The sequence below is a fragment of the Panthera tigris genome, chromosome B2, assembly GCF_018350195.1.
Source record: "Panthera tigris isolate Pti1 chromosome B2, P.tigris_Pti1_mat1.1, whole genome shotgun sequence".
Lineage (NCBI taxonomy): Eukaryota > Metazoa > Chordata > Mammalia > Carnivora > Felidae > Panthera > Panthera tigris.
Window position 1 is genome coordinate 17,003,834 of NC_056664.1, and position 12,552 is coordinate 17,016,385.

A 12,552-nucleotide genomic window follows, 5' to 3' on the forward strand; every position below is an offset into this window, starting at 1 on the left:
TGTTTAACTTCTGTGTCTGGAGTCTTGCCACGCTGGGCTGTGTCAGCCCACCCAGGAAGACCACGAAGATCAAAAGCAAACCCGTGGCTCTTTCTGTGGGTGGTTTATCTTCCCAATCCCCCTCCCTAGGCATTTGAACATTGGCTCTTTAATTATAGTGGTGCCTACCTTGTGCACTTGACTTTCTAGAAAGTGGGAAAGGGACTTTTTACAAATCCAATGGCAGTGTCTTCTATTCTCTGGTATTTGAGGCTGAAAAGACACCTACAGGCAGTGTAGGTGGAAAACTTTATAAAAAAGAAAAGAAAGAAAGAAAGAAAGAAAGAAAGAAAGAGAAAGAAAGAAAGAAAGAGAAAAGTTTGGAAGGGAGAAAGAAAGAAAGAGAAAGAGGAAGGAAGGGAAGGGAAGTAAGGAAAGAAAGAAAGAAAGAAAGAAAGAAAGAAAGAAAGAAAGAAAAAGAAAAGAAAGAGGAAGGAGGAAAGGAAAGGAAAGGAAAGGAAAGGAAAGGAAAGGAAAGATATAACCTATGTCTACGTTTCTGGATTTTCGTGTATCCGATGGATTTAAAGCAAAATTGTAACTGTAACAACATAGGGGCCAGAAAGAATACAGATGGTCTCTGCTTTTGGATACAAAATATTCCCAGGGAGACCTTCACCATTGTCCCAACCTGTGGGTGTCAGAGTCAGAAATTACAGTGGTGAGGAAGGAGGCAAAAGTTTTTCGCTGGCAAATGAATGGTAGTTATTGAAATCAGAGATGGTCTTACAAGGATTTACAAAACAATTATTACTGTGTGTGTTTACCACATGGAGTTTGCGAGCTTAAGGAACATGACCCAGCAGTGTAATAACAAGCCCGAGTATAATAGCATTCTATTAAGGTTTGTTTTGCCTCCTTTTCCATGTCTGCTGTATTTACATTTAAGTTTTAATGGATGTTTTGGCCATGTGTTTGCCCCTGAGGAGATTTTGTAAAAGCTTTTGTGTTTTTTAATACAGAAGAAGTGTTATATTTAATGCATAGTAAGCAAAAAATACCCTGAATGTCCCCAGAAATGAGATCTTGCTGGTGCAATAAAACTTCATCTTTCTTTAAGTTTATTTATTTATTTTGATATAGAGCGTGTGGGGGAGGAGCAGAGAGAGAGGGAGAGAGACAAAATCTTAAGCAGGCACAGAGCCTGACACGGGGATCTGTCTCACGAACCGTGAGATCATGACCTGAGCCGAAATCGAGAGTTGGACACTTGGGGCACCTGGGTGGCTCAGTCAGTTAGGCGTCTGACTTTGGCTCAGGTCATGATCTCAACGCTCCCGAGTTCGAGCCCCACGTTGGTTGGGCTCTGTGCTGACAGCTCAGAGCCTGGGGCCTGCTTTGGATTCTGTGTCTCCCTCTCTCTCTGCCCCTCCCCTGCTTGTGCTCTGTCTCTGTCTCTCAAAATTAAATAAACTTTAAAAAAAAAAAGTTAAAAAAAAAAAGAATTGGACGCTTAACTGACTGAGCCACCCCGGCACCCCTAAAACTTCATTTAAAATTATCAATCCATTAGCACCATAAACAAACCAAAGACATTGTTTTAGAGACTTGGGGGAAAGGACCTCAGTTTAGAGTCAGTGTAAGGAACTGATTCTAAGATTTCAGCGTTGCCTGAACAGAGGGAAGGAGGCGAACACTGATAAGAACACAAAGCGGGCGATATTACGGAAGCTCATTGTGAGAAACAGCTTCTGAAGGACAAAGTCTCTCAACGACCAGTCCAAGAGGCTAGAAGCAGCCGTGTCTATCTTGATCAACTCAAATCAACACGAGAGCCAGTCCAACAAGGAAATGAAACAGAGGAAAAAGGCAGAGACCGTATTTTTAAGCGTTACCTGCTTTTCAAAATGTGGAGGCTCCCTGAATCCTTTCACTGGAGAAAATTAAGTGCTCTTGCCCCTCGAGGATCTTAGAGATAAGAGTGGGACCATCCTAGGCTTATGGATTTAGGGCTTGGAGCCTGCATGACTGTGATGGAAACCTGGGGGCTCCATGGGTTATCTCGGGGATTAAGGCTTGCTTCTTTCTCCAGAATCAGGCAAATGCATCTGATTATACCCGTAGCCTCAAAAACAGGGAAGCTCTTGGGGCGCCAAGGTGGCTCAGTCGGTTGAGCGTTTGACTTCAGCTCAGGTCGTGATCTCGCAGTCAGTGAGTTTGAGCCCCGCGTTGGGCTCTATGCTGACAGCTCAGAGCCTGGAACCTGTGTCTCCCTCTCTCTCTTCCCCTCCCTCCACTCATGCTCTGTCTCTGTCTCTCTGTCAAAAATAAATAAACATTAAAAAAACAATTTTAAAAACCCAACAGGATAGCTCTTTATAACCGCTCCGTAGCTCCCTGGGGGGGGAAGTGAGTAAAAGTAAATGCTCCTTATGTTTCACGTTGCCACTCGTGTAACCTTGTAAGAATGCTCTGTGCGCTGGTAAATTTAAGTTCTTGTGGCCAAGGCTATTTTGCAACAAGGTATCTAAAATGCTTTACCAATAGGGGCGCCTGGGTGGCTCAGTCCCTGGAGGGTCTGACTCTTGATTACGTCTCAGGCCATGACCTCCTGGTTTTGTGAGTTGGAGCCCCGTGTAGGGCTCTGCACTGACAGTGTGGAGCCTGCTTGGGGTTCTCTCTCTCTCCCTCTCTGCCCCTCCCCTGCTCACATTCTCTCTGTCTTTCTCTCTTTCTCTCATATAAACATTTGGGGCACCTGGGTGGCTCAGCCGGTTGGGCGTCCGACTTCGGCTCAGGTCATGATCTCACCATCTGTGGGTTCGAGCCCTGCGTCCGGCTCTGTGCAGACCGCCCGGAGCCTGGAGCCTGCTTGGGATTCTGTGTCTCCCTCGCTCTCTGCCCCTCCCCCGCTCACGCTCTGTCTCTCTCTCTCAAAATAAACATTCCAAAAATTTTTAAAAAGTAACCATTAACATTTTTTTAAAATAAAAATTGAAAGACAAAATGCTTTGATATCCTAATTCTTAAATCCCTGTCTCAGGCTTAGCATTACGTCTGCAAGAGATTCAGACCAAAGTGGGCGTTCCACTGAGGACAGGAGACAAAGGCAAAATTTGGTAGAGAAGGATGGGGAGAGAGCAGCACTGTCCTTTTAACCAATGCATTTGGAACGAGATATTCAAGGGAAAACTGTACCAAAATGATGGCTAGTTGACAAGGGAAGATCATTTCACTGCATCCTCTCTGTGAGCACGTACTATTGTTTCAGCCCATGATGTTTTTGTTTACTCTGGAAGGAAATATTTTACCCCCTCTGAGATAATTAATTTTTGTCAGTTTCACTGTTTATAAGGGAAACTGAGAAACTGTTAATTGAAATACAGAATGAGTCACTGTTTTCAGTAATTTTTGGCAGTGTTCTAATTTGTGTCAATCCCAGCCTAATTATTAGATTTTTTGGAAGCAGAAAGCATATTTGATTTTTCTCTTCCTGAGTTGTTTTTTCTTCCTCAGAGGAAAAAAAAAAATCAGGCGCAGCCTGATAAAGGTTATACAATGTATATGAACGCGAGGTGAAATACCAGGACGTTTGAAACAGCAGGAGGTGTATTGTATCACGCTTGTCTCCTCATGGTAGCTCCATGTTTAGAAAGCTCTCAGACGGCCGTCTTCCTCCTATCCCCCAGCTCCGGCCAAAAAATGTGATTCTTTTAAAGACCTTTTAGCTGGTATTAAGCCACAGTATATGGCCCGTCACTAATGACATCACCGAGGTAAACTTCCCAGAAGTCATCAGGGAGAAGTCATTTGGAAATCCAATTGAATGTCACTTGCAAAGGGCAGGCTTCTAGACGAGGTGACCACTCATGCATTCCTGAGTTATTTGTTGCAAGAGCATTAATCACTACGAACTCATTTGCTCCTAATGCGAACGCACTACATTATTCCCCGGGAATTCTGTTCCAAATGATCGTTAATGTAGAGAATGGAAGCTGCTGACGACAGACAGGGTTAATAAAATCTGTCAGATCAATGGCCAGTATAATGGGACTGTTAATGCTTCCTAATAGAAGCCGGATCTTCCTGGCTGCGGCAGAGGGAGGGCGGGTGGAGAGGCAGGTGGCCGTGCTGGGCAGACAAGCCCCGTCTCTTGCCTCCCGAGGTGGCCTCTGGGTGAAAAGATCATTGACGGCAGTCACGGGGCGTAGCCAGGGCTCGGAGGTGGCCACGGCTGGGAGCATAGGCAACCACCGTGGGCTGGGGAGGGAGCCACAGGGTGGCCACAGGGACCGCTGTGCTACCCTCTTCCAGCTGCTTGCACGCCTGCATCTGAACACCTGGCGCTGTGGGCAGCCCAGAACCTCCCTTCAGCCACACTGGGCCACCAAGGGGATGAAGGACAGCGGTCACAGTGATAATGGTGGCAATCCCAGCTAACACTCACTGGAAGTGCTCAGGGGCGGAGGGCGAAGCCCTTTACACGCTCTACCCCTCATCCTCAGGGTGGTGTTCCCTGTGACATGTGGACTGGCTATTCTCCATCCTATAGCCTAGGAAGCTGAAGTTCAGGTTCAAGTCACGAGCCCAAGGTCAGATCTGAAAGTTCGTGCCTGCAATCACGATGCACTTTATTAGAGGGAGAGACGCAGAAACTATAGCCGAAAATCAGACCAGAGAAAGATGTGGGGTATGCCAATTGGCCTACGTGTCTTTCCACTTGTACATGCAACCTGTCAGTAAGTTCAGGACCATCCTGGGGCAAAGTCTATCAAAGCTGTAGCATGGGGACGCCGGGCGGGGGGTTTGAAGGGGCTCAGTCAGTTGAGCGTCCGACTCTTGATTTCGGCTCAGGTCATGATGGGTTGTGGGATGGAACCCTGAATGGGGCTGAGTGCGGAGCCTCCTGGAGATTCTCTGTCTCCTTCTGCCCCTCTCCCCCACTTGTGCTCTCTCTCTCCTCTCTCTCTCTCTGATATTAAAAAAAAAAATTGTATATATAAAAGCTATAGCTTGTCTGCAACACTGTTCCTCTAAGCTTTGCTACTAACATGAGGGAACCCGGGGCCTGGAAGAGGCCTAATTACTTTGTACCAACCAACTGCAGCCTTGTCAGGGCCCCAGGAGGCCCTCTCTGCCCAGCAATGACCTCTTATTAAGATTTGTTCCTTCTCCTTCCACCCCTACCGCATAAAAACTTGCCACATTTCTTGTCATCTGCGGGTCTGGATCTCCTGACCGTACCCTCCCTAGTTCAGGTAGAGTGAGAAGAAACTGTGGTCTTCTGGAGATGCCTCTGAGCACGACGCAGACATGACTGAGAGCAAAGGCCACCCAGAGCCGGCATCCAGGGCCCCAGCCACACAGCCGGGCATGGGAGCACGGTGATATGGGCCCCGTGACATCTCTAAGCCCCAGCGACTATTGCCTTGGGGATCAGGAATGGGAATGAGTTGGGGTTTACAAGCGGAGCCTGAGGACACGAGAGGCTACCAAGAGCCGAGGCAATCGGGGACCGGGGATGAAAGGGGAGTGATAGCTGTACGTGTGAAAATATATATACATGAAATACTCACACTACTAGATGTTCCCAGTAAGCAGTATTCTCCACCACCCCACCCCCAGATCTTACGAGTACACATCGTAAGTGCCAGACTACATGGAGCGGGATACAAATGCAGTGGAATTGGGTGAGAGAAATTAGCAAGAGGAAAATTCAGAGACAGCATCGTGGAAGATTGTCTTGGCTGTGAAGAACATGAATGATTAGAATACAGGGAGAGAAGGCATTCCACACGGAGAGTCGGGGCATGAACAGAAGTGTGAGGGTGGGAACTAGCACGCTGAGTGCAAAGGGGAATGGAGGAAACAGCTTTGTTCTAGTGAAGGAGCGTGTGTGGGTGGGTGTGTAAGTGTGTGTGGGGGGGGTGGGTGGGTGAGTGGGTGGGAAGAGAAGAGCAGAGAGCAATAAGCAGGAGCAGAGAAGGTGCTAGAACATTACAAAGAGCCTTGGTGGCCAGACAACGGAGTTTGGACCAGTATGGCAGGCAGTAGGGGGCCATTGGAGGCTCTTGGGCATCTAAGGAGCATGACGCGAGCCAAGTTTGGGGAAGTTTCAGCTGGTAGTTGCATGAGAAGGTAGATTGGAAAGGAAGGAGAGAACTGGGGGCATGGCAGGCCGCCGGGGCTGTCTGACGTGACGATTTATCATTTCTTCTCCTCCAGCACACATCCATACTGCCCTTCTCGCTGGTTGAAGTCATCCTCAGGCCACATTGCTACCCACTGAAGAAGAAAGGACTCACCTTGTTGGCTGTGGCCAGCCTCGCTTACATCAGCAGGTACGCATCGCAGAGAGGAAATCTCCTTAGACTTTTCTTTCAAGACTCTGGATACCCCAGAAGCAGCACTCTGTTCTATAGGAGTGCCTCCATCTTGGGTTAACAGGGATTTAACCATCATTACATCGTTAGGCGGGATAGATTCTTACTGTCTGATGTGGACGCTCACGGGAAAGTCACTTGTGCCAGAGTGCACAGGTGTGAGGGCACAGGGAGCAGTTGCACACTCCTCTCTCTGTCTCGTGAAGAAGTCATCATTGCACAGCTATGCATGTTACTCTCCCCAAGAAAATATTGATCGTTGGTTCCGTTTGCAATTAAAAAGGCATTTGATGGCTCGGGCATGCTCCTTTGGCCCGTTTCTGTTGCCTGTATCTTTAGGGGCTTATTTGCATCAACATTCGGCACCAGAGCTCCTACGGGGCGTTGGGGCAATTTCCCAGCGCCTTGCAGACCAGCCACGCTGGAGGCACGGGAGAGCTGGCCTAGACTTCATTATTCAACTACCTGCTGCCACCAATACTCAGGAACGCTGCCCAATGGTCTGTCATCAAGGGAAAAGGCTTGGCCTTCCACCCAATGACTAGAACCGCCCCCCTTCCCATGCTGTCGCCTTCTCATCCGCTATCTCGCTCTACAGACAGGGGCATGCCAAGCATGATCCCTGCAGATCAGAAGCTAATCTTGCTGTTCCTTCTCCAGTCTAGACTCATCTAAGCCGTTCGTGTCTGACAGTCTGGGTAATCCCCCAATCCCTCCTTATATATGGAGGTTCAATTAAGTATAGGGCTCTGCTGGAGGTAGCAGCCAGAATGAGAGCACATTCCATAGGACGTTGCTTGTTTCATTGGCTTTGCCGTCCTTTGCTTCAGAGCCCATAACCTTTGTGCCCAGAACTCAGATGATGGCTCCTCCCGTGCCTTTTGTGTCCTTCTGGAATGTATGTCCCTCCTCCCCTGCTGCACCTCTCCTTCTCTGAGTGCCCCACATCTTTCTTGCTTCTCTTCTTTTGAAGAAAGAAAGTACTTGCTCAATAAATCTACCTTAGAACGCTACACTGGTCTCCAGTCTGGGGCCTTTCCTTTTTTTTTTTTTTTTTTTTTTTTTTAGAGACAGAAAGCATGAGCAGGGGAGGAGTAGAGAAAGAGAGAAGGAATCCCAAGCAGGCTCCACATCTATCCCAGATCCTGACACGGGGCTCAATTGTATGGCTGTCAGATCACGACCTGAGCTGAAATCAAGTCAGAGGCTTAACCTACTGAGCCACCCAGGCACTCCTGGGGTCCTTGCACTTTAACAAAGGACACTTTTAGGGAGCAGGTGATGGTTGGACACCTGCTGGCAGTTGATTCTGGAGCACAGTGTCGAGAAGGATTCTGAGACCCTACAAAAAAGAGTTTTGTCATCCTTAGCAATATCTGTCCATAGTGTAAGAATGGCAGGTGGGAAGATACGTGCCAGGTACTTAGCATATCTGGCTTAACCCATAGGACTAAATCCCTAAAGATAGAATATCTGGATCCTGAGGTTGGGTAAGAGTATGTATATATCAAGATATTTTCTCGTATTATTATGTGTGGACCCGAAGCAGGGTGGCCCCTGGCAGATTATCCACACGAATTTCCATACTTTTGCCTTTTTGGGCGGACTTTCATCGGATTGAGTTCTCCTTGCTGAGTGTAACTTTTGGAGTTTATATATACGGTAGCATCTTTGGTCTGTTAACTTCTTCCACCTAACGACTTGGAAGGCGGTCACCCGTCGTCACACCTGACTTTTGCCCTCTTATCTTCAGAGACCAAGAGGGTAGAAAAGCACCTAACGCCACTGGTATCTTGGGGAGTACTTGTGGCGGCCGCAAAGATGAGAAGCAGCAGTCAAGAGAGCTTAGCTTGTCGGTGGAGAAAAGAGTTGCAATGAGATGGGGGTCCGGTGCGAGAGTATCATGTGTCCATTCGATTATTCATCAGTGCCAGGCACTGTGTTAACCAACTGAAGACACAGCGGTGTGCAAGGCACCATGCTGCCTTCAGCGTCTGTCTGAGAGACAGGAAATTGCCCACAGGGACAACAGGGTGAGGGGACTATAATAGGAAGAAGCACAGGGTGCTGTGGGTGCCCAGGAAGGATGTTGAGAGCTGGCTTCGGCAGGGAATTGATGTCCCAGCTGAGACTCAAAGAATGAGAAGGAATAAGTCAAGACAGACATGGGAAAGATCTTCACACAGAGGGAACAGCATCTGCAAAGGGCTGGAGTTGCTGAGGGTAGGGCTGAATTGGAGGACAGGAAAAGCCGGCTCATGAATTCACATCAGTGAATCTGGACTGTAGGAGGTAAGGGCTTGTCTGTGGGAAAGTTTTAAGCGGAGGAGTAAATGACTGATTGGAAAGATGACTCTGGAGGAAATTAAAGAAGAACAAGACGGGGAGACCAGTTAGTGGCACTTGTGGTAGCTGGAAAGAATGGATGTTAGCCAGCCGATGACAATATCGGTCAATCTGCAAACGGAATCAGAGAGGGCGAGTGATGGAAGTGACTGGGAGGTCATCTAGCACCGAAGGCCTGAAGCCTCACAGATTAAATGACATGCCCCAGGTCCTGTGGCTGGGGAAAAGTTGAAGCTGGGACTTACACTCCGGGCTCCCGTTTCCAAATCCAGTTCGCTTTCCGCCGTCTCCACACGGCCGGAGATTTGCTCAGCTCCCCGCGTGAGCAAAACATACTCTGCAAAGTGAGCTGGGGGGTGAGCATGAGCCGAAGCTTAACCTCATTTCCACGGTCGAAAAACTTCGGTGATGTCGTTGTTCCCGGCTCTGTGCTCGGACTGGATGTTACAGTGATACAATGGAACGAGGGGAGGGAGGGAGGTGACAGAGACCTGTCGCCAGTAGGAACGTGACTGGGTGGGCCCGGGTGAGGAGCGGAAGAGGTTTGCGATTTGGACCTCCTCATCACCGATGAAGTACCAAGGCGGCATTTGGCCCCGTTAGGCTCCTCTTTTGCTGGGACAAAGAGGACACTTTCGCTGCTGCATTGACTACAGCTTCCCTACCTCTGCCCGCTCCCGGTGGTGGGAGCTCAGACTCGGCTGTCGGCCGCCTCTGCCCTTACGCAATGCCCTGGGGCCCGTGGGGCCCTCGCAGCGACAGATGGCCATCAACCAAGTTCCACAAAGTGTGGCTATCCACAGAGACGTTTTAGGGAAGTGGCTGGGGGCCAGCTGTTAGGCAGGCCGGTTTGGATGGTCAAATAGGGAAACGGCGTGGCAAGAATGAGGTAAAGAGTATGGGCCGGGGCCAGGGTGAGCGTGAGACACAAACATGAGTCAGAAAAACGGCAGTAACGCTGAGCCGGGGAAGCAGCGCACTGCCGAAACCGTGTCACGACGACCTAAAAATAGCCACTGGGACCGTGGGGACTGCCTCACACGTGGCCCTTGATTTTTGTCATTTTTCAGATTGCAGAATTGGAGGGCTGGCCCGTAAGTGGGAAAAGAAAGCTTTGCAAAGGAGCGATGACTGCAAACGTATCATTTCCTTTGGCAAGCCTTACTCACCTAGAAATACGGTAGCTTGCTTCCCGCTCCCTTCTCTCTCACCCCTAAACTCGTCACCCAGCTCTTTCTGAGGTCATGGCGAGGAGCGGGAAAACAGACCTGTTCCTACGGCTGGCTCTGATCCGCTCTGTTAGTGAACAAATATTCCCCCTAACACGAGGCTGGTCCTGCTGGGAAGAGCCAAGTTATATAAGGCCCAGCCCCAGTCTACGGGGGGTTTGTGCTTCATAAGTGGGGATGAGCCGCGCATCGTCAGAGCACAAGATGGGAGGTGAGGAAATACAGCAAATACAAGGAGCCACGGGGAACACAGAGGAGGAAGCAGCTTTGCACGGGAAGCAAAACAGAATAAAATAACCCCCAAACAAAAGGTGGGCGGAATATTCTTATCATTGAGTTTGATCCCAATGTCCTAGTCTTGATCCATGGTTATGTCATAGCTCCCGTGTCTGCCCATGTCTGGGTGCTCCGGGCACTATTTTCCTGGCGGCAGGTGGCCCGGGTCTCCAAGATCCTCCTCCCTGAGCGTTCCAATAAGCCCATGAGTGTTCACACCTGCCGACTGGTCATGCACACCTAGCCTCCTGGGCCCCCCGTCTCCACCGGGCTCCGCATCCAAGTCAGTTTGCACTCCACCCCCCATCTGCTGAGACCCACACTGTTATCGCCCACAGGTCCCCTGTGTCCATAGGATAACACTACCGGCCGCTACGACAGCCCCAGCTGACCTGCAGCGGGTTGCCACCTTGCTCTCGGTAGACCAGAAATCTGCAGGTGCCGCAGGTGTCTCTGCTATCTCGTGAGGTCTTGCCAGGGACGAGCATCACACAGATACGCAGCTATGACCCAGCAGCGGGGGAGGTGTCTGTAAAGTCGTCCTCAATAGCAGCTCCTGTGAGGCAAGAGAGATCATTTCTGTCTTCTATACTCGGCTCACTCAGGTGAGCTTCCCCATCAAAGGTGCCTGGGCCCTCAGGGACAACAATCCTCTAAATCTGGGCATCCATTTCCATGCACACACATTTACACATACAGATACCTCAGCGCCGGAATACATTAAAAGCTGCCAGAGCGATGCACTAAGCTGAGTTCCAAGATCAGCATCTACGTCCACTAAGGCATCATGGTAAATCGCTGCCCGGAACCACTGTTAACTTTTTCCCGGGTATAAATACAACGCTTGTCTGGGATTGTCTAGACGCACCGGAGTTTCACACCCTTGAATCTTGAGATCAGACTCCCAGTCCCATTTTTCCCAGAGGTACTCCTTTGTCCCCATGTAAATTAATATATGAAATAAATATAAAGATGCCAACACAAGGCCCCTAGTTGTCCACATTTGGAGCCCAGGCCAGCTGGGGAGCAATCTGGAGACAGGTAAAAGTGGAGGGCTGGGAGAGGGAAGGGTCGTCCACACTTGTCCCTCCTGTGCAAACCTTGGCTCTTGCTCGACCCAAATGACTGTTTCAAAAATTAGAAGTAATACGATGCTGAAGAGTGATACTCCTGTACAAGGGGGAATGAGGGCACCCGAGACACATTGTGGAAGTAACAGAATAGGTTTGTGGCTTCATTGGCATGCCATGGGCCAACGAGAAGAAAAAGTCAAGGACGGTTCTATGAGTTTTTGGCTGGTAGACGAGGGAAGATGGTGGTCGCACTAATACATGTAGAAACGTTAGGGAAACAAAATGGCTTGAGGGTGTAAGTGAAAGACTCCATGTAAAACCCCCTATCTGTGTCCTATTCCAAAAGATTCTGGTTTAATTAGTTTAGGGTGCGTCCTGAGCATTGGGATTGTTAAAGCTCCCCATGGCAGTTCTCATCTTCAGCCAAGGCTGAGAACCACTCGGCTAGAGGAACTTCCATTTGGACATCCTTCCCAGGAGAGGTGGGACAGTGGAGATCCAGGGAGTAAACCCTCCTGGTAGAATGAGCTTCCTGGAAAAAGAGTGAGAGACTGAGAGTGGGGAGAGAGAGAGAGAGGGAGAGATGGAAAGTAAATGCTGGGGGGCAATGCTCTCCTCTAAGGGGCAGGAAGGACAATGGGGCAGCAGAGTAGCAAAGAATGATCCAATAGTAGAAAATGGAGAAGGTACAAGAGCCCAACAGTCCCTGAAGGGAGGATGAGGCACCGGCCCAGAAGGGGGCAATATCGTGAGGGTGGGCAACAGTTTTAACTGTCTTGAACAGGTGGCCACCCCAAACAACTCTCATTATTGCTGATATTTTTCAACATCTAGGTAAATAATTTAGCCCTCTAGCTTCACCGTTTCTTTCTACTCCATTTAAAATTTCCTTTTCTTTTCTCTTCCTTTTCTTCTTTTCTTTTCTTTTCTTTTCTTTTCTTTTCTTTTTTTTCTTTTCTTTTCCTTTTCTTTTTTCTTTTCTTTTTTCTTTTCTTTTCTCTTTTCCTTTCCTTTCTTTTCTTTTCCTTTCCTTTCCTTTCCTTTCCTTTCCTTTCCTTTCCTTTTCCTTTTCTTTCTTTTCTTTTCTCTTTTCCTTTCCTTTCTTTTCTTTTCCTTTCCTTTCCTTTCCTTTCCTTTCCTTTCCTTTCTTTTCTTTTCCTTTTCTTTTCCTTTTCTTTTATCTTTTCTTTTCTTTTCTCTTCCTTTCTCTTCTTTTCCTTTTCTTTTTTTCTTTTCTTTTCTCCTTTCCTTTCCTTTTCTTTTCCT

General features: G+C 48.5%; 1 protein-coding gene across 4 annotated transcripts in view; it reads left to right on the plus strand.

Moving 5' to 3' along the window:
- The window catches only part of LOC102970167 (androgen dependent TFPI regulating protein), an 83,028-nt gene that overhangs the window by 36,930 nt on the left and 33,546 nt on the right, over positions 1-12,552 (plus strand). For all 4 annotated transcript variants that reach the window (XR_006217483.1, XM_042985715.1, XM_042985714.1 and 1 more), the window contains exon 5: positions 6,205-6,320. Coding sequence is in view for 3 of the 4 variants with exons in the window: in XM_042985715.1 (XP_042841649.1) it covers positions 6,205-6,320 (116 nt within the window). In the remaining variant the exon portion in view is untranslated. The remainder of the gene's footprint in view (positions 1-6,204; positions 6,321-12,552) is intronic.